Source organism: Aotus nancymaae, unplaced genomic scaffold, assembly GCF_030222135.1.
Source record: "Aotus nancymaae isolate 86718 unplaced genomic scaffold, 86718_ANA_hifiasm-v0.15.2.pri h1tg000011l, whole genome shotgun sequence".
In the NCBI taxonomy this organism is placed as follows: Eukaryota; Metazoa; Chordata; class Mammalia; order Primates; family Aotidae; genus Aotus; species Aotus nancymaae.
In genome coordinates this window covers 78,520,535-78,546,249 of record NW_026988422.1, presented here as the reverse complement: position 1 = coordinate 78,546,249, position 25,715 = coordinate 78,520,535, and the positions used below count along the sequence as shown (strand labels likewise).

General features: G+C 48.2%; 1 protein-coding gene across 2 annotated transcripts in view; it reads left to right on the top strand.

Moving 5' to 3' along the window:
• The window catches only part of CLMN (calmin), a 123,421-nt gene that overhangs the window by 67,256 nt on the left and 30,450 nt on the right, over positions 1 to 25,715 (top strand). For both annotated transcript variants that reach the window (XM_021666527.2, XM_021666528.2), the window contains exons 2-3: positions 18,107 to 18,168; positions 25,175 to 25,270. In XM_021666527.2, coding sequence (XP_021522202.2) covers positions 18,107 to 18,168; positions 25,175 to 25,270 — 158 coding nt within the window. The remainder of the gene's footprint in view (positions 1 to 18,106; positions 18,169 to 25,174; positions 25,271 to 25,715) is intronic.

The window sequence follows — 25,715 nt, the reverse complement described above, 5'->3', positions numbered from 1 at the left end:
GCCTCACTAATCCTTCTCCTCCATGGGGGCTAAGGGCAGAAAACTCTTCTCTGCATAAAGAGACCCCAGGCCTGGCTCAGGTCCTTGGACCCAAGTTTAGAACCTGTACCTGCAGCTATGAGAATAAGCAAAAGGAAAGGAATGTGTCTCAGAAAACCACCAGGCTGTGAGGAGCTCCAGCACTCCCGCAAAAGAGGCGGTTGAACAGTGGGAAGAGTTGCTGTTCACCAGCAGAGGCCCCACGGCTCTCCCTGTGCCACGGCATGCTCCCAGAATTAGAGCCAATCTTCCTAAGACATTTAGAGCACCATTGTGTGTGTGTCCCTGAGCATAAAATTCCTTTACCTTTCTGAGCCTCAGTTTCCTCCTCTACAAAATAGCGATAATAACACCTATCTCTCAAGTGCCCAGAGCCACGCACAGAACTCAATTAATACAGGTTCCTAGCTTTCACACTCAAGGGTATATACAATGACCTTTTTGATTCGGATGCTAGGTCCTCCTTGGTCTATAACAAAGAATTGTATTATACGATTGAAGACATTCAGAATCGGACAAGTAGGGAACAAATGTGTTTTAAAGAGTGTAAAGACCACTTGACTAGGAGACGAGTCCCTTTTACTACACCTCTGATTTTATAGGGTTGGCCGGTGGGAATATGGGATTCAGTTCACAGCCAGAATGACTGGATCCCATCCACAAAACGAGTATCACATGCAGAGGCACAAAGCTTTCTCAGAATGCAGGGTGGTGGGTGGTGGTTTTATCATCATCGTCTGAGAACCAAGGAGATGGACGTTGCCTTTGGCCCTGTGACACCCACCCCCTGTTTATTACACACGCACACATGAGATCATTGAGTGCAGATGCCAAATGCGTATTCCATACCACATGGGAAATAAAAAGTGCACTCAGGAAATCCAGAGGTTAGAGGAGGTGATGTTTGGCTCCAGGTGGTCCCTGGAGCAGATTTCCTGTGCTGTCGTTAAGAACCAGCCCTCTCCTAATACCTTTGCAAGATCTCCTCGTCCTTGCCACCTTTTCTAGTGCCTTGTCCCTTCCATTCTCCTCCCCTCCCAGCTCCTACATGCGAACATACAGTCTCATCATCTTGAGGCTTTGAGCCAGGCCCCCTGTGTTTTTCAGAGACCCCAAGAAATATACAGTATTCATGAACCCTTGTTCATGCTGTAGTCACCTACATCCGTTCATACTTTGTAAGAGAATGAAGTAGGAACAAGCTTTCTGACTTAACTGGGTGACCTCTAATAGAGTTAATCTGCAGGATTTTAGAACTTGGGTGACACGCTCTGTAGCTCTTCAGGATGTGTAATTGTTTTGCATTTCTTGCTTTTGGTTCAGCAGCCAGTATTTATTGACATTGCGTGGCTTTTTTATGCAGAACTTAGGTGTGGGGAAACATAAAAGAGGGAAGAGCACATCCCAGAGAGCCTGTTGCCTGTGATTTGTCTGCAGAGCCATCTTATCTTGAATTATCTTCCCTGGCTTCATGAGAGAATAGAGTTGGAAGAGTTTTGCAGATTGTAAAGTGCTATAGAATTGCAAGTACCCACGGGCATTTATGCATAAAATGCTTATTACTTATTAACGTATGAATAGCAGCAGGAAAATATCGGAATGAGCTGAAATATCCAACAACTGGGATATGGCTGAGTAAGCATTCTGTTCACCGTCACATGTGACGGGTTTGTAATAACACGAGGATATCGATTTTAGCTGTTAGGATTCTGTTCGGCTGCAAGTAACAGAAACTTGACTTACAATGGCTTCATCAAAGAGGATTTATTGATCAGATACAAATAAGCCCAGAGATAGACAGCCTGGCCCAGTTCTGGGGCCCAGTAGGGCCTTTCGGGAACCAGCTGCTTCTATTCACTGCTCAATCATTCTTAGCAATGGCAGTTGTATAGTCCAGCTTCACACCTTTGTTTCAGGAAGGCAGAAGATTGAAGGAATGGGAACAGGGGCACACAGCAGCGTTATCTGCCCCCTTTTAAAAAGCATTCTTGTCTGTCCTGTCAGTTGTGTCTGGTGATGTCACTTACATTAACAGCCTAATCTGTACCGTGAACAGCAACTCTGGGAGTCCAGAGGGCAGGTGCAAAGAGGGAGAACACCTAGATTTTGTTCCTAGAATTGATGAGGTTAGATTCACAGAGTAGCAGTTAAGGTTGCAGCTGGGAACGAGTGATCCAAGCTCTGTCAGAATTTGGAGGCAGGGATATTTTAAAATGTGGGTTTTATTATAATTCAGGTATGGTGAGGCCCACAGATCAGGAGACAACTGCCATTAAAAAAAAATGGCTGGTTACTCACAGTTCTCAAGAGGAAGGGGTGTCATACCATGCAGGGCCCCATGGAAAGCCCCAGGACCCATCAAGAGGCAAAAGGAAAGAGAGGAAACATGGACAGGAAACTTTCTTGTGATTTTAACAGGAAGGAATGGGAAAGGCAGGTTCAGCAGATTTAGGATTCTTGGTTTGAGTAATTTCAGCAGGCTTCGAGCATAGGGGCTGTCCCTCGTTTCCTGGCCTGGCCCTGAGATAATTAGGGCATGAAACATTGTCTCAGAGTATAAGAACCTGATAGAGGAAGGGGAAGGTGTGGGCTCTGGATTGCTTGGTTTGCATATGTAAAGCAGGTTCCTTGTGAATTGTATGCTATTGCTAGGAATCAACCAGCCCTGGGAGCAGCAGCCTCTTTAGGATCAGCAGAGTCCCAGATGTCACAACATCAGAATATGCAGAAAATAAAGTCATGATTAATACAAGGGAATATCATCATGGGCATGGTGGTTTTGGAGGCCAAATGCAAAGAGTAGACAAGTGAATGGGCTTTCCATCCATCCATCCATCCATCCATCCACCCACCCACCCACCTATCCATTCATCCATCCAACCATCCATCCATCCATCCATCCACTCACCCACCCATCCATCTATTCATCCATCCATCTACCCACCCACCTATCCATTCATTCATCCATCAATCTACCCAGCCATCTACCCATCCATCTATCCATCCACCCATCTGCCTATCCATTCATCCACCTACCCATTCATTCATTCATCCATCCATCTACCCATCCATTCATCCATCATCCACCCATCCACCTATCCATCCATCCATCCATCCACCCACCCACCCACCTATCCTCATCCATCTATCCAACCATCCATTCATCCATCCATCCAGTCATCCATCCATACACCCATCCACCCACCCACCCACCTGTCCATTCATTCATCCACCCACCCACCCACCTGTCCATTCATTCATCCACCCACCTGTCCATTCATTCATCCACCCACCCACCCATCCATTCATTCATCCATCTATCCATCCATCCATCCACTCACCCACCCATCCATCTATCCATCCACCCATCTGCCTATCCATTCATCCACCTACCTACCCATCCACCTATTCATTCATTCATCCATCCATCTACCCGTCCATTCATCCATCATCCACCCATCCACCTATCCATCCATCCAACCATCTACCCACCCATCCACCCATCCACCTATCCATCCATCCATCCATCCACCCACCCACCCACCTATCCTCATCCATCTATCCAACCATCCATTCATCCATCCATCCATTCATCCATCCATACACCCATACACCCACCCACCCACCTGTCCATTCATCCACCCACCCACCCACCTGTCCATTCATTCATCCACCCACCCACCCACCTGTCCATTCATTCATCCACCCACCCACCCATCCATTCATTCATCCATCTATCCATCTATCCATCCATCCATCCATCCATCCATCCATCCATCCACTCACCTACCCACCCATCTATTCATTCATCCATGTATCTGTCCATCCATCTACCCAACTACCTATCCTTTCATTCGTCCATCCATCTGCCCATCCATCTACCCATCCATCTGTCCATCCACCCATCTACCTATCCATTCATCCATCCATCCACCTACCTACCCACCCATCCACCTATTCATTCAACCATCCATCTACCCATCCACCCATCCACCCATCCATTCATCCATCATCCACCCATCCACCTATCCATTCATCTGTCATCCACCCATCCACCATCCATTCATCCATCTACCTATCCATCCATCCATCCATCTAGCCAGCCAGCCGTCCATCCATCCATCATACATCTGTACTTACACACCAGGCACTGGGAGGGGGTGAGATACAAAGATGTATAAGACATTCTGCTAACTTATGCGTTCACTCATTCTTGTTTTCACTTGTTCATTGTTATACTCTGCATTCTTGGACATAACATTTGAGGTAGCTTACCTGACCCATAAAATAAAACAAAACAAAACAAAACTATATATACCTACATATATATATACATATATATGCACACACACAAAAATGATCTATATCAAGGAATATTTTCATGAAAATTTAAGTTCAAGAAAGGTTAATATCTAAATATGTAAGCCACAGTCTCACCCTTTTGCTAAAGGTGGACTTCAAGTTCAAGGATGAATTTCCTGCAAAGTGAAAAAGGGACTGTAACTGGTTATGAGATTCCTGTTGCCCCAAAGGGGAAATCCTGAATGTCTGCAGCAACCAATGTCCCTTTGTAAGGGAATCTCTTCAAGCATCTGTCCCTTCTCTGAGTGCACTAGTATGTGTGTATTTCCGGCATATATGGTGCAGGTTCATTTACACTTAAAAATTGACACCTAATCTGTGACAAAGAATAGTTTTCATAGCATTTGTAGAAGGAAGAATTATAGCAGTCTTTCAACAGAAGTAACAAAACCTTCTTCCATCTTACTGGATTTTTTAGCAGCCTGTAAAACATTTCTCAAGCTTCCCCTGTCAGAATCATCAGATGTAGAGTGTTTCTGTGTGTTTTTAGTTTTTCTCTGAGATGTTAAGATTTGGAGGAACTAGAAATGTTTGACCAGAGGCACCCACAGTCAGGCTTCCAGCACCTCAAAGCTTGTCTTGTGGGTAAGGAGAAAGCCCAATGGGCTCAACTAGGACCAATACTTAAGAGTGTGAGGGTGACAGGTTTCAGCTCAATATCTGGAAGCTAGGCTACTAGAGCTGCCCAGCAGTGGAACAGGCTACCTGAAGAGGTACTGAGCTCCTCATCCTGGGAGGTACTCAAACAGACTCTGGCTGACTGCCTTGATGACAGTGTTGGATGAGAAGCTGTATGAGTCTGTTCTCGGACTGCTGTAAAGAAATACCTGAGACTGGGTAATTTATAAAGAAAAGAGATTTAATTGGCTCATGGTTCTGCAGGCTGTACAGGAAGCATGGCTGGGAGGCCACAGGAAACTCACACTCATGGTGGAAGGCGAAGGGGAAGCGGGCACCTCTTACATGGCTGGAGCAGGAGAGAGAGAGAGAAGGGGAAGGTGCTACATGCCTTTAAATAACCAGTTCTCCTGAGAACTCTATCGAGAAAACAGCACCAAAGGGATGGTGCTAAACTATTCGTGAGAAATCACCCCCATGATCCAGTTACCTCTCACCAGGCCCCACCTCCAACATTAGACATTACAGTTTGACATGAGATTTGGGTGGGGACACACATCCGAACCATATGAGAAGCTGCCCTTATCGAGGGGCCTCTTCAGTCAGAAAACTGGATTGCTGAGGGCTCCAATAAGCAGAATGATTCTGGATTCTTTGGTGCTAAGGAAAGGGAGGAGATTACTCCCCTTGAACACAATTTGAACTACGGAGAAATTTTGCCTACAAGTAAAATTTGGATTTTACTTGTATGTTGGATTTTTTTTTTTTTTTTTTTTTTACCTATTTCTATTTTAGTAGGGGTTAGGTGGGAGAGGAGTGAGTGATAGGACTGGATTTGAAAAGATCAGTTGTTGAAGAAGGGAAACAAAGGCAATAATTATTTAAAAGTATGGTTGCCCCCATGTGATTTTCAGTCCTGGTTCTGGTGATGGCGGGAGAAAATTCAAGTGGGGTTCCCTGACTTGCAAGTGATTAACACTCCTGCTTTTTCTAGTTCCCACAGACCTGCCCCCAACACACGCATCTACCACCCCATCCATCCCACCACCGCTATTTGATTTTCTTATAACAGTAAAGAGAATGCAAACAAATCTCTCCTCCTGAAGGCCAAAACTGGATCTTAAAAGTTGGGCCATGAGCACTAAGGACACCAGAAGAATCTAAAATGGCTGCTTAAATCAGGCAGTAGATCTCATGGAGTCTACAGCTGGGTTTGGCAAAGTAGGCCCACTGCTTGATCATACAAATAAAGTTTTATTAGAACACAGCTGTGCCCATTTATGTAGTGTTTTGGCAGCTTTCACACCATGATGGTGACTTGACTCGATGTGACAAAGACCATATGGCCTTCAAAGTCTGCAACATTTACTATGTGGCCCTTAATAGAAACAAATTGCCAACCTCTAGCCTAGGGCTAGACTCAGTGTCAGAATCTGACTCAGTGTCAGAATGACCTGGTGTACATTAGAAATAGAGATGCCAGGCTGGGCACGGTGGCTCACCCCTGTAATCCCAGCACTTTGGGAGGCCGAGACAGGTGGATCATGAGGTCAGGAGGTCAGGACCAGCCTGGCCAACATGGTGAAACTTCATCTCTACTAAAAATACAAAAAATTAGATGGGCGTGGTGGTGTGTGCCTGTAATCCCAGCTACTCAGGAGGCTGAGGCAGGAGAATTGCTTGAACCTAGAAGGTGGAGGTTGCAGTGAGCTGAGACTGTGCCACTGCACTCCAGCCTGGGCAACAGAGCCAGACTCCGTCTTAAAAAAAAAGAAATAGAGTTACCTGGGTCCCTACCCCTAGGATTCAAACTCACTTAGTCTGGAATGGGACCCAGTCACCTGTATTTTTTTAAGTTTCCCCAAATGACCATCATGTGCAGCCAGGATTGAGAATCATGGGAAGTCCAAGTGGGTTTTTTAAGATTGCAGAACTGGTGTTTGTATCTACAGGGTTTCTACCCAGGAGCAATGATCCGTTGACCTCAATGTCATGGTCCGGTTCTTGAGGTCTGAGTTATTGGGTCTGTGGTATAAGGGAGACCTTGTAATGATAAAATCCCTTCAGGTACCCGGGTGACCAAACTTCCTCGAAAAGGTTGAGGGTGGTTGACGTTACAGTGAGTTTGTGTGTGTGTGACATGTGCACACACAAACAGGCATGCATGAGTGTGTACACTTACATGGTTTGTATATAGAGATAACTTTTGTTTGTTTCAAATGAACGCATTTCAGAAGGACCCGGTGGTGTCTGCAGCATTGCTATTGTCACAATGTCATAGCTCAGTCTCCCGGCTCCAGCTTATGCAGCCTCTGGTCTCTCTTGTGCTAATTAACATGAAATGTTGGTGACATCGCCAGCTCCAGGAGAATTTGACACCTCTTGCCTTTCCGCATCATAGTTTCCAGTCTTTACCTCTCCTGCTCAGGGTAGAAACTGCTCTTCATGCTGGTGTCACTTTTTGTTGGTAGGTAGAAGGTGCAAATGGGAATTTCAGGGTTTGTTTTGCCCCTTGCGCTGAAAGCAGATATTAACCACCTTGCCTTTTTCTGTATCTTTCATGTGGATACACTTCTGCCCGTCCCGGCTGCTTTCCCCCCAGGGCATGCTCTCCTGGACTTAGTAGCTGACTACTAACCAGAGTGACCAACTTGTCCTGGTTTACCTAGGACTTTTCCAGTTTTAGCTCCAAATGTCCCATGCCCCAGGAGCCCCTTCAGTCCCAGGCAAATCTGGCTGGTTGGGCCAAATCACCATAATACTAGACCGTCTCCCAGCGGATTGGTCATTGCACGCACTTACAAACACGGATGTTTACAGGGTGCGTGTGGGGTTTTATTAAACAGAGATGGGCTAATAATGCAAATTGGGGTCATTTGTATGAGGTTGTGTGTTTTTCATCTTTTTTTTTTAAATAGCTGAACACAAGAGGTCAAGCTAATTCTTGCTAGGCCTGTCAAGCTGTGTTCCTAAGGGACAGCACACCAGATCAGCTTTTCTTCTGCACCTGAGCCTACCCAGGCATGAAACAGATGCTTCACAAAGGGCCTTCTCCAAGATGTTTGCTTTGAAGGGGTTCAGGCAGCCCGGCAGGGTGCCATGGAGAGGCTTGGCTCACAGTGACTAGAATAGACTCCTCCTGGCTGGACCACCAGCTACTGAGGCCAATCACTTCCCCTTTCTGAGACTCAGTTTCCTCTTCCACATAAGAAACAGGGTCACTCGCCTGCTGAAGTGGTTGGAGGATTAAGAGGCTTTATAAAGGTTGACTTCCTCTCTTCTGCTTTTCCTTCTTTACACAGGGCCTAGTTCTTACTCAAGGCGAGCTTCAGCCATGGCAGGCAGCTGCTGTAATTATCACCCTGTGTGACTGTGGCTTAACTCAGTGAATATTTATTTCTCAGTCAACAGTCCAGCAAGGGTATTCCTCCTTTGGTGGCTTTACTGGGTGATCCTTGTCCACAGGGAGATATGGAACCCCACACTCCTTTCCTCTTATGGTTCTGTCCCTGCTTAAAGTCCGTGGGGTCCTTCCATGCAGTGGTCACAAGGCATGGAGGGCTGCGTGGGATTGTGGATGAGGCCATGTCTGGAAGTGGTATACCTGCAGATCATCCATGTTCTACTAGCTGGAACTGGGTCATGCCACACCATTCCCTGCACAGGAGCTGGGAGATGTAGCATGGCGGGGTGCCAGAGAGGAGAAGGACATAGGGTTTGACAAGCTCATGGCTGGCCGTGAGCACCAGTGGGGTCATCTTCCCCTGATTAATTGGCATTTCTCTGTGCAGTCATGCATCACATCACAACAGGAATACATCCTGAGAATTGCACGGTTAGGCGATTTTGCTGTGCAAACATCGTCGAGTGTGCTTACACAAAACGAGATGGTCCGGCCTGTTCACACCTCAGGTCTATGGTGTAGCCTATCGCTCCTCGACTCTGTCTCACTTGTTACTGTACCAAATACTGCAGATAATCATCACACAATAGTGTTTGAGCATCTGAACTGTGTCTAAACATAGAGGAGGCGAAGTAAAAATGAGATATAAAAGATAATGAATGGTATACCTGTACAGGCCAGCTCCATCATAATCCTGTGGGAACACCATTGTATGCACGGTCCATGATTGAAATGCCATTATATGGCACGTGACTCTTTCCGAAGCAGGATTCTACAAGACAGCTGTGATTCATTTTACACAGAAAAGGGGTCTGTGTTCAGATGCACTTAGTTTAAATAAAGTTAAACCGATTTCTTTATTGCAGGGCTTATCAGAGCCTTTCATTTACTGATCATGAACATCTATGCAAGGGGGCAGACTACATATGTTCTAAAAACTTAGCGAGCTCTTCTTTTTTGGAGGGGCATTTTAGAACTAATACTCTCCAGGATATGGCTTGGAAAACACCGCTTTAGATGTTTCTCAAGTTAGTATTCAGAAACCAGAATACCTTCACAAAAACATTGGTGTTAAAAGAAACCACCAAAAAAATCTGTGGTTCTCAACAGAGGTCAGTCCCCAGGGATCATGTTATCGGGGCCCAGAAGCTGAGTCCTTATAGAATGTGAAAAGGGAATACTTTTCTGTCTCCACTCCATCTTTCCTTCCTTCCCTCCTGTCTTCCTTCCTTCTTCCTTTCTTTTCTTATCTGTCTCCTTCCCTCCCTGCATTCATTCCTTCTTCTCAAACCTGGCAAAGGAAGCCCATGAGGTGTATGTCTTAGTATTTACTCCTGAGTATAGTCATCAGTGCCTGCTAACTGGGTGTGTGAGTGATGTGTTCGGTACTACTTAAATCCTTGTCTCAATTTCAGCTGGGCGCATCAGGACAGTCTGCCTGTACTGGTCCTGTCACCCTGGCCTGCTCATCTGGGTGAATGTTAAAATCCCTTTCTAAGCTTGTGTTTTTATGGCTGGCTGGCGTCACCTGTCATAAATCAAGGTGGGCTGAGGTTTAGCACTGAGGTTAGACAGAATCACTCACAGCAAAACTGGAGCGGTTTTATTTTTCTATTTTAGTTACAGGCATCAGCCCTATATATATATATATATAGCTTAAACTTAATTTGGTGTGTAATTGGGACTAGCTCTTTGGAGCCCTGGGTTATGTGTTTTGGAGTAGCTGAGAAGCAGGGCATGGTGGGGCAGGACGTGGTATGTTAATTGGTGGCCTCTGGGACCTGTGGGAGAATTGGATTTAAGTCCCCAGTTAGAGTGAGCTTGGCAGTTTTATTTGAGTCTCTGCGGGCATGTATTGGGGAGACCACCGGTTTGTGCTGGCTCGAGCAGGTTACTCACTCTCTGCCCTGATGCCCGTCTGTGCCTCCCTGGCCAGCACAGTGGCAAAGGGTGGTGGAGGAGCCCAAGAATTGAGGGGGGAGGCCTCTACAAGACGTGGCTTGCCACTTACCTGCAGCGGCTGCATGGTGCTCAGCGCATGGTCCCAAAGAGGGTTTTGCATTTTATTACCAGAGTCTCGATAAAAGGGACTTGGGTCAGAGCAAACGTTGGGGGTGGAAAAACAAAGGAAATTAAATACAAAATCACCGCTGGTGGAAAACCACATGGAGGCCTTGACTTTAATACCGCCAGAGCCGGGAGGAAGGGGCCCCCAGGAGTCGGAACCGAAGGACGTTGGCCTGGTATTCCTGAAGCCTGGCCCCTCTCCTGTTTAAAAAGAAATTGCCATTTAATTTGTTTCTGAGTTTTATTTCTCAAGTGAACCAGCATGAGGCCATGTAATGAGGTTGTGTTTCTGGGAGGTGTTGAAAGATGGGGAAACAGCGAAACCACCAAGCAGGGCCCGGCCACTTCAGGAGGAGGCAGCGGCCGCAGGCCCTGGGAGTCAGCAGTGCCAGGGGACAGAGGGGCAGGCAGGGGCTGCCTGAGGGCTGGCTTCTCCACACCATCGGTGGGGCAGGGCTCGTCACTGTGTGGTCGGAGGGCTGGCCAGTTGGCTGGGCCGCCTCACTTGGCTCAAGAGAGAAAATATGTGTCTTCATCTGGTGTGAAGATTTGCAGGGGCCCGCTCGAGCGGAGGGAGTGAGATTGCATGGCTGATGTGACCCAAGAAGGACCCTTGCAGCGAGAGAGAATCCGAGCCATGGAGAAAAGGAATCCTTGGGCAAGGAGGAGAAGGGGTTTCCCGGAGAGCAGAGGTCAGCTCAGACCACGAATGAGCAAGTGCGTGTAAAGCATCATGGGAGGTCACTTATATAAAAGGTTGGGCAAGAGATTTCTACACCAGGGAGCATCAGAGGAGCCCCCAGAGCCTGCCACCCGTGGGAACTGCAGCTGTCCTCAGGTGCTGAGACAGCTGTGCTGCCCTGTGCTTCTTGGGAAACGATGCCTGGGGCATGGGAGCAGATGGGTGCCAAGGTCTTCTTGCCCCTGCACAAAACTGGAGTAAAGTTGAAAAGTGCAAGGCCTCCTGCCACCCTCCCTCTCCTGGCCTCCAGGACAGTGGATGGGGACCTTTGCCCTCAAATGATCCTCCCAGTGGTGACAGAGAGAACCCAGGGTAGCCAGGCCCTCTCTGCCGGGTGACCGTGCTGTGCCAGTCCTGAGTGTGTGACCCCCTGGCACACACACACACACACAACCAGGGGAGATCCACCTTCTCTGCTGCCCCAAGCTCTGACTCCAGCTGGCTCCTCCCAGCCTCTGCAGGTTCCGGGTCTAGTTGTCCAAAGGCGCTTGGCTCTGTGAGGATTGTGAAAAGCACTCTGCCGGTCTGCAAGGCCTCTGTGCGTGGCTGTGAAGTGCTGAGAGCTGGAAGAACAGATTAGTCTGTTTACTAAACAACAGTTTTGCACCCAACATGCACAGGTTTTATTGTCTCTTCAACAGCCCCAGGAGGGAGTTATTATCTCTATTTTATAGGGGAGTCCAGTAACTTATCCAAAATGAGCAATCACAGCCACAGCTGCGTCTGTTAAACACTTAGGATGTGCCCGGCCCATGCCAAGGTCTTGGATGCCTTATCCCATGGAGGCCTCATCATAGCTGTCCCTCCTTCTTGCTGTCACCTGCCTGCACGCTCTCCCCTGCCGCCTAGTGCCTGGCGAATAACCACAGCAGCCCCTCCCCACCCCATTCCCAGAGCACCACAAGATGTGGCAAGGACAGTGCTAATGAATTTGGTCCTCACAATCCCATGAAGTGGGTACCATGATCCCTGTTGTACAGATGGGGAAACTGAGGCCCCGAGTACAGAACTGACATTGTCCAAGGTCACTCAGAGGGGCCTGTCGGCAGAGCCTTCTTGTTGCTTTCTGAAAGTCTTTTCTGATTTCTGTGGGAGAACGGTCGGGAGAGGAGCAGTGCGGCGCGGTCACGCAGGCCCCCCCCAACCAAAGATGACCAAAGAATGATGCTAATCATCTCCTCTGGCTAAGATTTAAATGTTCAAAATCCTCATCAACTGCAGAGCTGGTTAAATGCAGATTCCCAGGCCTCGGCCCTAGTGTGAGGCGGTAGGTCTCAGGTCCAGGAATTAACATCTTAACTGTCATCCCAGAGGCTCATGACGTGAGTGAACCATGTGAGCCACAGGCTGAGAAACTGAGTCATTTACTGATCACCTTTAAATTGTATCCCTGAGTACATGTGCTTGCTCTGTGTGTGTGTGTGTGTGTGTGTTCTCTGGGCATAATGAAATGTCAAGCAATTTTAGATATTTTTCTCTATGCTTTTCTGTGTTTTAATTTTATATGATGAGCATATAATTTTTTATAAGCAGATAAAGCCATCAAGCTTTTCTCCTGGGCAGCAAAGAGCAGAAATATTATCAACATGTAGAAAGTCGATTTGGGGAAGATGTGGACATAGAGACACAAAGCCACAACTGTGAATGGACATGTTCACTCCTAGTGCGAGCCTCCCTTTCTCTGTGGCTCCAAACTCCTGAGCCAGCCATGGACAGCCTGGAGAAGAGAGGAACGTCCCACCTCCCATTTTCAAATGATCTATTCTTGGCAAAGCAGAGCTAAAGACACACCTAGGAATTTGGGCTGGTGCGGCTGAGCCAGGCCCGGGCCCTCCTCCCTTCTGTCTGGGCCCCTGGAGTCCAGGCCTGGCCAGCCCCTCTCCTCCACCCGGCCCGGCACTCGGGCACCCTGGCCAGCCAGGCAGAGCCAGGGATGGCGATTTTACAACACTTTTATGGCTCTATTCTTGCCCAGTAAACCCACACCGGGCCCCACAAACACTCTGTGCGAAGGCCAGGCCCTTCCAGAGAAATGGTTTCCTACACCTTTACAACGTGATAGGAAAAAAGGGGCCGTTGGCTTTATGGAAACTATATAAAGTTTATGGAGTCTTGGCAGGCCAGAAGTGGAGAGGGCCTGCAGGATGGGGGTGGGCATCTCAAAGCGAGACGGCCATGAAAGAGCCGCAGACCTTTGTGTCGAGACACTAGTCAAAATGCCGGTGACCACAGCAATGCTGGGGGACTCTGGGGACCGAGGAAACTGGCCTTGCTTTCGGGAGCAGCTGTGGGGGTGCTTTCTGGAGTGATACCATTTAATCTCCATAGCGTTCCTGTGAGGGAGGCATGGCCAACCTCATTCTGTGGAGGGGAGACCAAGGCAGAGGTGTTTTGAAAATTGCAGATGTGCCCAAGGTCGCCCAGCCAGGGGTGGTGGCGCCGGAGTGGATGTTCTGGGGCAGGCTTGAGTTCTCGCGGTCTCTCCTGTGTATTGAGCGTCGCGTCCTAGTTTCAGGTCCGGGTAACGTGGTGTCCACACTCTGCTTTAGTTTGGGACTTGTCCGCTATTTGTGGTTGTCCTGAGGTCCCCTGGGGTCCTTCCATCAGCCCCGTCCCCCTCCGCGGGTCAGCTTTGCTGTTCAAGCTGATCTGTGCTCAGGTCGGCCTGCTGGCCTTGGCTGGAACAGAAGTGAAGCCACCCAGAGGGGTTGGCTCTGAATCAGGACAGGGTTAGAACAGAGTCTTTGCCTTTGGCCACCCCCCGCCTTGTTCCAGTTCTGCCAGCAGATCCTCTTGGGGCCCTGCAGGAGCGCCTCACGGGGTCTGAAGTCACCTTTTCCAGTTCCTGTAGCCTTCGGCATGCTAGTCGGTGTCTCCTTGCATATGCACCTTGTGACATCCGTGTTTTCTCTCTTTTACTTACGTGGCTGTGAACTGTTGGAGTGCAGATTCCATGAATGCTTAATTCTTCATCTCTGGTTTTGTCCAGAGAGCCTGTCATAATTTCCAGAATATGGTGATTACTGCATAAATAATGCAGGTGGGAGGATGGATAGGTTGGATGAATGGCTGGCTTGACGGATGGATGGACGGATGGATGAATGGGTAGATAAATGGATGGGTGGATGGATGGATGGAGGGATGGAGGGATGGAGGGATGGATGGAGGGATGGGTAGGTGGATGGATGGTTGGATAAATAGATGGGTGGATGAATGGATGGATGGTAGGTGAGTTTTGTGTAGACTGTCAGATACCCACCTCCTCAGTTACACCCTTGATTGCAGTTAAACTAGCAGCCTAACCCAGGTTCTCCGAGGCTTTTACTAAATGCACTTCTGTTTCAGGGGATATACTTTGCTCTCACTGAAGCCATATGGAGAAACCAGCCGGAGTGTTTGAATATGTGTGTAAATACTTTACGGTCCCCATAAACTTGTTTCAAGACAGGTGGGGGTGAAAGTATAAACTGGGACAGCCCTGTGGGAGGGCAATTTGGAAGTAGCTATTAAAATTTTAAACGTGCCTACCGCTAAGACCTAGCAGTTCCACTTTTAGTTGTCGCGGGTAAGAAATGCATTCATATGTTTGTGCACAAAGAACCGTGCACCAGGCTGTCGTACAGTGCTCGTATCCGCATTGCTGAGAACGGTGAAAAATAGGCAGTAGCCTTGATGTTCTTCAACGCGGGGAACACCCAGACTGTGGAAAACGCCGTAGCCATCAGAGAGAAGAAGGCGGATCCGTATTTCAAAGGGGAATGATCGCCAATAGAGCTTGGGACAGGCACTCTCCCAGCTTCTGGGAGTTTCCAAGACTCTGGTACTCACTGGTCTCGCCCATGTCCCTCCCAGCCTCACTTCTGTTCAATTCTTTTCCTTCTCCCTTCCTTCTCACCCATGAAACACAGTTTACTGGAATTCGTTCTTTAATTCTTATGCCTACTAGCCAGTGATCCTCCCTTACAGAAAAGGAGAAAAATGAGAGAAAAGCAGTTATGTGTGTAATTACTGTCTGCTGGTTCTTCAATTAAAAAGATTGAAAGCCATAATATATTGAAACGTGATTTATGGGTGCCACGTTCTACCAAATAATGAGGCCAGGAAGAAGAAAGTTCCGTTACAGAAAACCATAGCCTTTGCTCTCCTGCAGGAGATAAATTGGCTCTCATTTGCTTATTGCTAAAGAAATGTGAAATGGTTTTAGGCATATATGATATGGTCTTTCAATATGTTGAAATCCAGAACTGAGTAGTTTAGGAGTCGTCTGGCTCAGCTATTGAAGGAAGTTCCCTGGAGGCATGGCAGCTCGCACCAAGGAGGCTGCAGTCTCAGGCCACCATACATCCTCACCATGGGTCCCACCATACATCCTCACCATGGGTCCCACCATACATCCTCACCATGGGTCCCACCATACATCCCCACCATGGGTCCCACCATACATCCCCACCATGGGTCCCACCATACATCCCCGCCATGGGTCCCACCATACATCCCCGCCATGGGTCCCACCATACATCCCCGCCATGGGTCCCACCATACATCCCCGCCATGGGTCCCACCATACATCCCCGCCATGGGTCCCACCATACATCCCCGCCATGGGTCCCACCATACATCCCCGCCATGGGTCCCACCATACATCCCCGCCATGGGTCCCACCATACATCCCCGCCATGGGTCCCACCATACATCCCCGCCATGGGTCCCACCATACATCCCCGCCATGGGTCCCACCATACATCCCCGCCATGGGTCCCACCATACATCCTCACCATGGGTCCCACCATACATCCCCACCATGGGTCCCACCATACATCCCCACCATGGGTCCCACTCTAGCGCTGGGACCCATCTCCGAAACATCCTCTGAGTCCTCTAGGGCCCCAAGACAGCTAAGGCCACAGAACTCAGGAGAGAGCGGAAAAAGCACAACATCTGGAGTTCCACCAGATTCGGGCTGTTTATTAACTATTTACCCCTCCGTTTCTTCATCTGTAAGACAGAAATGATAACGTTACTATTAATTGTGTGACCTCGGACAAGTTACGCCATCTCCGTGGGCGCCACTGTCCCATCCGAAGGTTGTAATAGCACCTGCCACAGAGGATGGTAGCAAGGATTAAATTAGTTAATGCATGTAAATTACCTGGGTCCGTGCCTACCACATAGCAAGTGTTTGGTACTTTTAAAAAAAAATCACTGTTGTGACTATTGCAGACACCTTTGGCACGATTGGAATGGCTGGAATTCAAACTCAAGCCTTCCACTTCCAGGGTTCTGGCCAGTGTGGGGCGGACAGACCTGGCTGGGGATTCCCAGCTCTGCCTCTCTTCAGCTGAGCAAGTCACTGGAACTTGTCTGAGCCCCATTCTGTTCAGCTGTAAAATAATCGTTTCTACTTTGCATGGGGAGTTGTAAGGCAGTGGTCTCCAGCCCTTTTGGCACCAGGGACCGGTTTTGTGGAAGAAAATGTTTCCATGGACAGGGTGGCGAGGGGAATGTTGTCATGCTCCTACGAGAATCTAATGCTGCTGCTGATGACAGGAGGCGGAGCTCAGGTGGTTGCTCACCCCGCTGCTCACCACCTGCTGTGCAACCCAGTTCCTAACAGGCGCAGACCAGTTCTACTTTGTAGACCCGGGGCTGGGGACCCCTGTTGTAAGGTTTAAAGATGAGGCCGGGTGCGGTGGCTCATGCCTGTAATCCCAGTGCTGTGGGAGGCCGAAGAAGGTGGATCACAAGGTCAGGAGTTCAAGATCAGCTTGGCCAAGATGGTGAAACCCCATCTCTACTAAAAATACAAAAATTAGCTGGGCGTGGTGGCACATGCCTGTAATCTTAGCTACTCAGGAGGCTGAGGCAGGAGAATTGCTTGAAACCGGGAGGCAGAGGTTGCAGTGAGCCGAGATCACACCATTGCACTCCAGCCTGGGTGAAAGAGCAAGACTCCATCTTAAAAAAATATATATATGAATGGAAACAAAGCGTCCAGGACGCAGTAAGTGCTTGGCAGATGGTAGTTGCCCTTGACGGTGAAAGATCTTTGCTAAGAAGCCTCTTTGGGTAATGCTCTCCCCCTGGTAGAAGGGGTCCATTCCTGGTTTATGTCCTTCTGGCTCAAGTTGGCTCAGCAGCAGGTGCCTGCAGGACTCTCTTTTCCTGGAGGGCGCAAAGTCTGCCCTAGCTCTAGAAATAATAGCTATGAAGAAAAACCACTGGCAGCCCCTGTGCCAGGGACTGTGTGGAGCTGGCTCTGCAGGGGCCTGGGTGTCTTTAGAACAGCCTGGGGAGTGAGTTCCTCATCCTCATGTGCAGATGAGACATGAGGGGTGGGAGGGGACCAGCCCGGGCACACAAAGCTGGGAGATGGCAGGGCTCAGAGTCTGATCTTGGGCTGTCAGTTCCTTTCACCACACTGTGGCACGTTCCAGAGCCCCTATCCCAATTCCCAATCATGGACTCCCCTCCACCCCACCATGACTGTCCTGTCCCATCTCCTCACACCCGCCACTGCCACTGGGTGGCTATGCAGTGCCATTACAGCCTTGTGGGGTTGATTTGTATTTTTTTCAGCAGTGCTTCTTAACCTGGACTGTCAGATGTCTAAATGCTTGAATTGCATTATAGAGAACGTTCTGTTCCGTGTGTCTGAATCTGTGGGTTTACATAAATACTCCGGGGTTGGGCTGGGGAGCATGGGTTCTGGGTGCCAGCTAAGGCCTTGCCAACCCCTTCCAGAAAGGGCTCTGTTTTACATGGGTCATCCTGGGGTTCTGTCCGCCCTCCACCTAGAATCTCCCCTCAGGAAGGGGAAGGTGTGATTTTGCACATATTTCTTTTTCTCTCAGCTAATGGCATTTCTTTGTTTTCAGTTGAGAGGGAAAATGTGCAGAAGAGGACCTTTACTCGATGGATAAATCTACATCTAGAAAAGGTAATGGGACACTTGGGTGTTTGCTAAGTGATAGATTCGTCTGCCGCTGAATCGACAGTTCCAGAGAGTGGAGGGGGACCTGGTGACCTGTGCTCCTTTTGTTTTTCATGCACTTAAACATCTGTGAGTGCCACCCCTGCTGGCTACTAAGCTCAGGACTGGGAGGAGATGACTGAGACGGCTCTGCCCTCCTAGGATCATCAGTCTCGTCAGGGGAAGGAGGAGAAGGTCTGTCCTTAAGTAGGAATCTGAGCAGATGTTGGAAGGTGCTCCTTGTTGAACACACCAGCACCTCCATAGACAGGAAGCAGGTGTCTTTGGGCCTGAAACTCAGGTGGGCATCTTGATTGCCAGAACTGGGCTCTGTGAAGAGCCAAGAGCCATTTGTGGGTATTTGGGTTGATTCATGCGAGAACTCTGATCATCTTTGGGCAAAACTAGATGTCCTTCTAAAGTCACATCGTGTTGCTATTTAATAGTAATAATAGGGCCTGGCACAGTGGCTGTAATCCCAGCACTTTGGGAGGCTGAGGCAGGTGGATCACAAGGTCAGAAGTTTGAGACCAGCCTGGTCAACATAGTGAAACCCTGTCTCTACTAAGGATACAAAAAATTAGCCAGGTTTGGTGGCGCGCCCCTATAATCCCAGCTACTCAGGAGGCTGAAGCAGGAGAATTGCTTGAACCTGGGAGGTGGAGGTTGCAGTGAGCCGAGATTGCACCATTGGAGTCCAGCCTGGGTGACAGGGCAAGACTCCATCTCAAAAAATAATAATAATTATAATAATTATAATAATATTACCTGCCCCTTTTGATGTACTTCACTCTGCAGCAGGCATCCTGCTTAGTGCCACACACATGCCACGTTTCCTATCATCCTCATGATGACTCAGATTACCCTCTCCTATCAGAAGGAGGAAACAGAGGCATGGAGACATTATGTGACTTTCCTGAACTTTCTGTGGCTTCTCTTCTGTATTCAACTTAGTGGCCCTTCTCTTCCACTGTTTCTTTTTTTTCTTGCATTCTGTGGTCTGGCCGTTTTGAGTTACATTTTGTGTGCAAGCATCTCGTGCACACACCATAAAACAGAAGCAGCAGAATCGGCTCACCCATGAAAGAACTAAAGGAAGAGCCATGGAGGAGAGGCAGTGCTGGGAAGGGATGAGCAGCTCTGGGTGAGAAGGGGAATGGGAGCAGGCAGAAATCCCAGCCCTCCTGGCACGTGAGGTTGGACCTCAAGGCTGTGGGGCTGGGGCTGGGGCTGGGAGAGGAGACAATTTTTCTCTTTTTTTAGAAAGTTGATTTTTATCTACTCACTTCGCCTCTTTCTCCTTAAGCACCACTATCTGGTTTTCCATCTGTACTCAGCAAGTAGTCTCAGTTCTGATTGAAGCTGGTAGCACCCCACTTTCATGTCTGTAGGTATGTCTATTTTTGTCTCTCTTCTCCTCTTAAAAGGTTCAAGAGAGGCTGGGCGTGTCAATGGTGGCTCATGCCTGTAACCCCAGCACTTTGGGAGACCGAGGCCAGTGGATCACTTGTGGTCAGGAGTTTGAGATCAGCCTGGCCAACATGGCAAAACCCATCTCTCCTAAAAATACAAAAGTTAGCTGGGCATGGTAGCACATGACTGCAGTCCCAGCTACCGGGGAGGCTGAGACTGGAGAAATACTTGAACTCAGGAGGTGGAGGTTGCAGTGAGCTGAGATCGCACCACTGCGCTCCAGCCTGCGTGACAGAGTGAGACCCTATCTCAACAAACTAAATGGTTCGAGGGTACTATTGACTGCACTTATGGTTAACAAATAAGAAAGGTTCTTAGGATATCATTGAAATGATTAGAAAGCAGAGAAAATAAATGTGGCTTTTAGGAAGTGGGGCTCTTGACCGCAATTCTAAATGTTTACCTTTAGGTCTAGGGTATTGCACAAGCAGGCACTCGGCCACCCACACCTCCACTCCCCACATGTAGAACGCGTGACGCGGTGCCACCACGTCACCCAGGAGCCTCCTGAACTCTACAGGTGAAAGGCTGTATCACCGATGGAGCTTTATAAATCATCTGCCAGTTGTTTTGACTATTGGTACATTTTCGGCATTGCTTCTAAAGTGAAGTGTTATTTTTGAGGGAAAAAGAAAAGAAAACTGGTCCCCAAACCTGAGATCACTGAGCTCTGAAATTAATGTCTGATGTGTGTCAGCGTAGCCGGAAATTCCTGCGGGAGGACACACTAGAGCCATGGAGTATTTCTTTCTTTCTTTTTAAAAAAATTTAAATAAATAAATACAGAAAAGTACAGAGGGTCATGTGGCAAATACCCCCGATCTCACCCACCGCCCCAAATGAACCTCTGTTCACATTTATCATATCAAGGATTTTTCTCCTTGGCCTGATTCCTGCCCCCTTCTCAGGGCAGGTGGGTAGCACCCACTCTGAAGATAAATCAGATAGCACCTGAAACTGATGTCTAATAAACAGGGCAAAATTAACAGCCATGTTTCCAACCTTGAGACTTTCAAGAACAACCTTTCATGTAAAGGAAACCTGGGAACTCCTTGGTGAATTGGGCTTAACTGCAATTTGAAGGCTGTCAGAAATATTTACTGAGTCTCTGGCTTCTGGAAAAATTCCTTAATTTACCGAAGGAGTTAGATCATGAAGAAAGCCCTGGGGGTGCTGTTTATTCGGCCATACCAATCTCATGAAGCCCACGGAGCGTTTGGGGCCCAAGGAGTGTTTTCCCTGGCGCAGGTTCAATTTCTCCCCCTGCCAGCTCGCAGGATGGACTCTGGCCAAGGCCCCGTTTGCTGCTGCTGCTGAGGCTCTTACAGGAACTGTCAATGGAAATTATTCTTCAGGTTTAACTCAGAAGTCAGGCTTGGCCACGGCCAGGGCTGGTAACTGGAAATTTTGTTAGTCCATTTATCAGGGGGTATTTTGTTCGGGTCTCGCGTTTTCTGCCTCGCATTAGCAGGAATAACATTTCCGTAAGAGCCTCAGTAACCTGATGCTGTCATGCTTGGGGTGGAATGTACCCAAGGAGCTGCGGCAGTTTGCAAAGAAAATAATTTGCCTTTTGGTTCAAAGGCGCTGTTGCCCTTGAAGCGAAGCCCTTTTCTGTGCACCTGCGGGTGGAATTGCCCTGTATTTTGACTAACTGGGAGTAAAGGGACTCATATGAAGGGTAAGGAAATGCCACCTTCCTCCATAAAAAATAAAACACAGGCCCTCCATGGCTGCCACGGGAAGGAGGCTTTCCCACAGGGAAAGGGTGGCTGGACCTCAGTTCCACTGTTTCCTGCCCCGGGTGTCTGGCTGGTTATGGCTGCCACTCTCCCGTTGGCCTCAGGAGCACCATGCCCCATTAATTCTGGCTCCCATGTGAATGCCCAACCTTCCCCTGTACCCAGGAGCAGAGAGAGCACCCAGACCAGCTGCTCTAACCTTGCCAAAGCCCCCCATCCAAAAAGGTAAACAGGAAATTCATGCTGGGGTGGGAGCTTATTAAGAATCGGGTTTCGGCCAGGCATGGTGGCCCATGCCTGTAATCCTAGCCCTTTGGGAAGCCAAGGTAGGAGGATATTGCATGAGCCCAGGACTTTGAGAGCAGCCTGGGCAACATAGAGAGACTTAATCTCTACAAAAAATTTTAAAAATTAACCGGACACAATGGCACGTGCCTGTAGTTCCAGCAATTTAAGAGGCTGGGATGGGAGGATCACTTGGGCCAGGGATTTGAGACTGCGGTAAGCCATGATCATGCCACTGCACTCCAGCCTGGGCCACAGAGCAAGAGCTCCTCTCAAAAAAAAAAAAAAAAAAGAAGAAGAAAAATGCAAGTTTCTGGACCCTGCTCCCAGAGATTCTGTTGTGATTAAGAGGAGTTATTATCAAGCTTGTTTAGACAGTAGAAACCTTTCTTCAAGCAAAGCATTGCCTAGAACTGTAAATGTAGTCATCCCACCTTCTCTGTAGGTTCCACATCTGTGGGTTCAACCAACAGCAGATAAAAAAATTTCAGAAACAAAAGCTGCACCTGCACTGAACATGTACAGATTTGCTTCTTGTCATTACTCCCTACACAATACAGTATAACAACTATTTATATCGAATTTACGCTGAATTAGGTATTATCAGTAATCTAGAGATGATTTTAAGTATATAGGAGGATGTGCATAGATTATATACAAATACTGTGCCATTATATATCAGGGACTTGAGCATCTGCAGATGTTAGTATCCGAGGGAAGTCCTGGAACCGATCCCATATAGATACTGAGGGATGTCGGTACAGGCCAATAAAAGCTGTGCCTCTCTGATTCAAGGAGGTCAGTAGGATCAGCTTCCTCCTCCACCCCACTCTCTCTCATAGGGTGTCCTAAAGCTGCTCTGCTGAAGCCTAAGGTTCTGGGGAACACAGTTTGCAAATCCCTGCTCTGGAGCATCTAACCCACAAGTTCCAGCCAGTTCCTCAGGCTCGTGGCCATGTCCAGCCAAGCTCCTAGTGGATACCGTGTTGAACCACACAGTGTCATTCACCTGGACAGCAGACCCCTTCTGGATCTAGGCTCAGAGAGGAAAGCCCAGGGGACTTCTAGCTCTTTCTCTCCCAGGCCCCCCTCCGCACTCCAGAACCTGTTTAGGGAATTGCCTTTTTCCTCAGGGAAATGGAAGTAGTCTACGTGAACTGACTGGGGCTTCCGTTTACTGACCCAGGGAACCCAGAAAGTGAGTATGGGAAGAAAAAGTTCCTCTTTAAAGTTTCCTTTCTTGTTAAAGAATAAGTGTGCTTTTTTGTTAAGCCCTATCCTCTGTAGCTGTTAGACATGCCATGCTTACAGGCACATAGTACATTCCAGTATATCTGTGCTGAACGCACTCACAGGCATGTCCCAGCTCTCCATTGCTTTTCCCTGTTTAGAAAAGTTTTAAGTTGTTAGCCAATCAGGTTTTAGTTTAGATTGTGAGGTCTGGCTCCAGCCAACGGAGATCAGAGACATCAGTAAGAACAGCCCCAAATGCGTAAGGGATAAATGTGTCTGTTGTCCTTTGTTCATTATACTCTTGTGGCAGGGTGGCTAGCGAGGGTACCCTTCCTGCAGTCCAGGAAGTAAAAACTGCGTTGCTAAAAAAATTCTTTGTCTCAGTGCTAATTTTTCTTTGCGGCCCTGAGCATCCATTTCCAACAGTGAGTGAGTGGAGCAGAGAGAAGATGTTTCAAGAGCCGTTCGCTAGGAAGGGGCAGCCAGCTGAGGACATGTCCCTTCCACTGATGGCCACAAGGCATACACCCTCTGAATGACATGTCTTCCTAAGGAGGGCATCCCAAGGCTCTGCAGGCAGGAAGCCACTTAGCAGTCAGCAGGTGGGACTGGGCTGGGCAGGCGGGTGCTGTGCCAGCCTCCCCACCTGCGTGATCTCATTTCATTCCAGCCCAGCCCTCCGAGGAGGGTCAGATTGCTCACCTGCCCTTGCAGACAAGTACGCTGTCTTTGCAAGTGTGCAAGGTCAGGTTAGGCCCAGGGAGGTTAAAGAACGTGTCCAAAGCCAAGTCGCTGTTGCGGTAGAGCTTGGCTTTGAACTCAGGTGTGTTTAACGCCATTGCTTCTCATTGGCTCATGTGAGAGGTGCAATGTTGGTTTATCTCAGGAAGCTGGATTTTGTGGAGGAATAGAGGGGGTAGCATGCAGCTTTTTAATTTTTTTGGTATAACTTTAATGAATTTGATTTGTAATAATGAGCTTGTATTGCTTTTGTACCTAAACATATAAATACACTTAAACATATTCATGGCCATGTAAATCGACCTCTGAACCTTTGAGTTCCTAGTAAGCCTACACATGTGGGGTGAGGAAAGGATCCTTCCCTTCACCCAACCATTGAGCCATTCAGCAGGCCAGCTGTGTCCAGCCAGCTACACTCCCTCCCAGCCAAGTCTCACACGCCAGCGCCCTTTCTGGCTTCCTCTACTAAGGATTCCTCTACCTCCAGACTTGGTCTGAATATTGGTAAAACAATGACGGGCACCTCAGGAGGGCGCACTTTTGAAGACTGAAGCAGTCTTGGAGATGGGGGACCCCTACTGACACCTGGACTGAAGCCTGGAGAGTAACTGGCCCGGGGTCTTGTCATTGCCATGTGGATCTTGAGTGCGCTTGTGTTCGGCCCTTGTGGCCTGATATAGGAAACAGGACAATACTGAACAGCTAGCTTGACCAAATGACCAAATGCTGCAACTATCACTCGCCCTCTTTGAGCCTCAGTTTCCCCAAATCTAAAGTGAAGGGTGGCTGGGTGGGGTGGCTCACGCCTGTCATCCCAGCACTTTGGGAGGCCAGGGCGGGTGGATCACCTGAGGTCAGGAGTTCAAGACCAGCCTGTCCAACATGGTGAAACCCTGTCTTTACTACAAGTACAAAAATTAACTGGGTGTGGTGGCAGGCGCCTGTAATCCCAGCTACTCGGGAGGCTGAGGCAAGAGAATCGCTTAAACCCAGGAAGTGGAGGTTGCAGTGAGTCAAGATAGTGCCATTGCACTTCAGCCTGGGTGACAGAGCATGACTTTGCCTCAAAAAATAAATAAATAAATAAATAAAATGAAGGGTCTGCACTAGGTAATTTCACAAAAATCCTAACAGAATTATTTTATTCTACAGAAGGATACAGTCAAGACATGCCATTTCTTTCTGTCCTTAAGCATGTGGATGTGATCTGAACTTGGGGTCTGAGCTCTTAGGTTACAAGGGCCCCTAGGGGTCACTTGTTTGATCAGCCCCCTGGTGGTGAATCTTCTCTGCAGCCTACCTGCCAAGTGGCTGTGCACCGCTCCCCAGGCATCACCTCCAGGAGGAGGGGCCTGCTACCTCCCTGGATGGCCTTTTCTACCTGTGAACAGAACTGGATGTTTGGAAGTTTCCTCTTGAGCAGAAACCTACATCTCTGAAATAGCTTTGTGGACCACACAGGTTGCTAATTGGCTACTTTCTTCCCTTCTTTTTCAAAGCGCAACCCACCTCTAGAAGTTAAAGACTTATTCGTCGATATACAAGATGGCAAAATCCTAATGGCTTTGTTAGAAGTCCTGTCTGGGCGGAATCTGGTACGTATGTCACAGAAGGGTCAGAAAGAAGGAAAATGCAAAGGAAAACACTGCGGAGGTTTTTTTTCAACACATATAGCTGCGTGCACACACACACCTGGACAAGAAACTCTGAAGCAGTGACTTTTTTTTTTATTGGTGCCTACGAGCCATATAATCAGATGGGACAAACTAGTGCCTTTTTTTTTTTTTAAAAAAAAAAGTAAATGTATTTTAGTAAATAAATGCCCAGTGTTTTCTGTGAGGCTGTTAAGGCTTAAGATTAGAACGAAACAATTAAAGTTTAGACAGCCAGCCATTATATAAACTAGAATTATCACTAAAAACTGGAAAAATTGGAAGGGAAAGTCCTTTTGTTAACCACCCTAAGGCTAAAACTAGAACTGCTGGCTTCTAGAACATTATTTTAAATATGACTGAAGTTGAGCCAGCTGGTCTTGACATT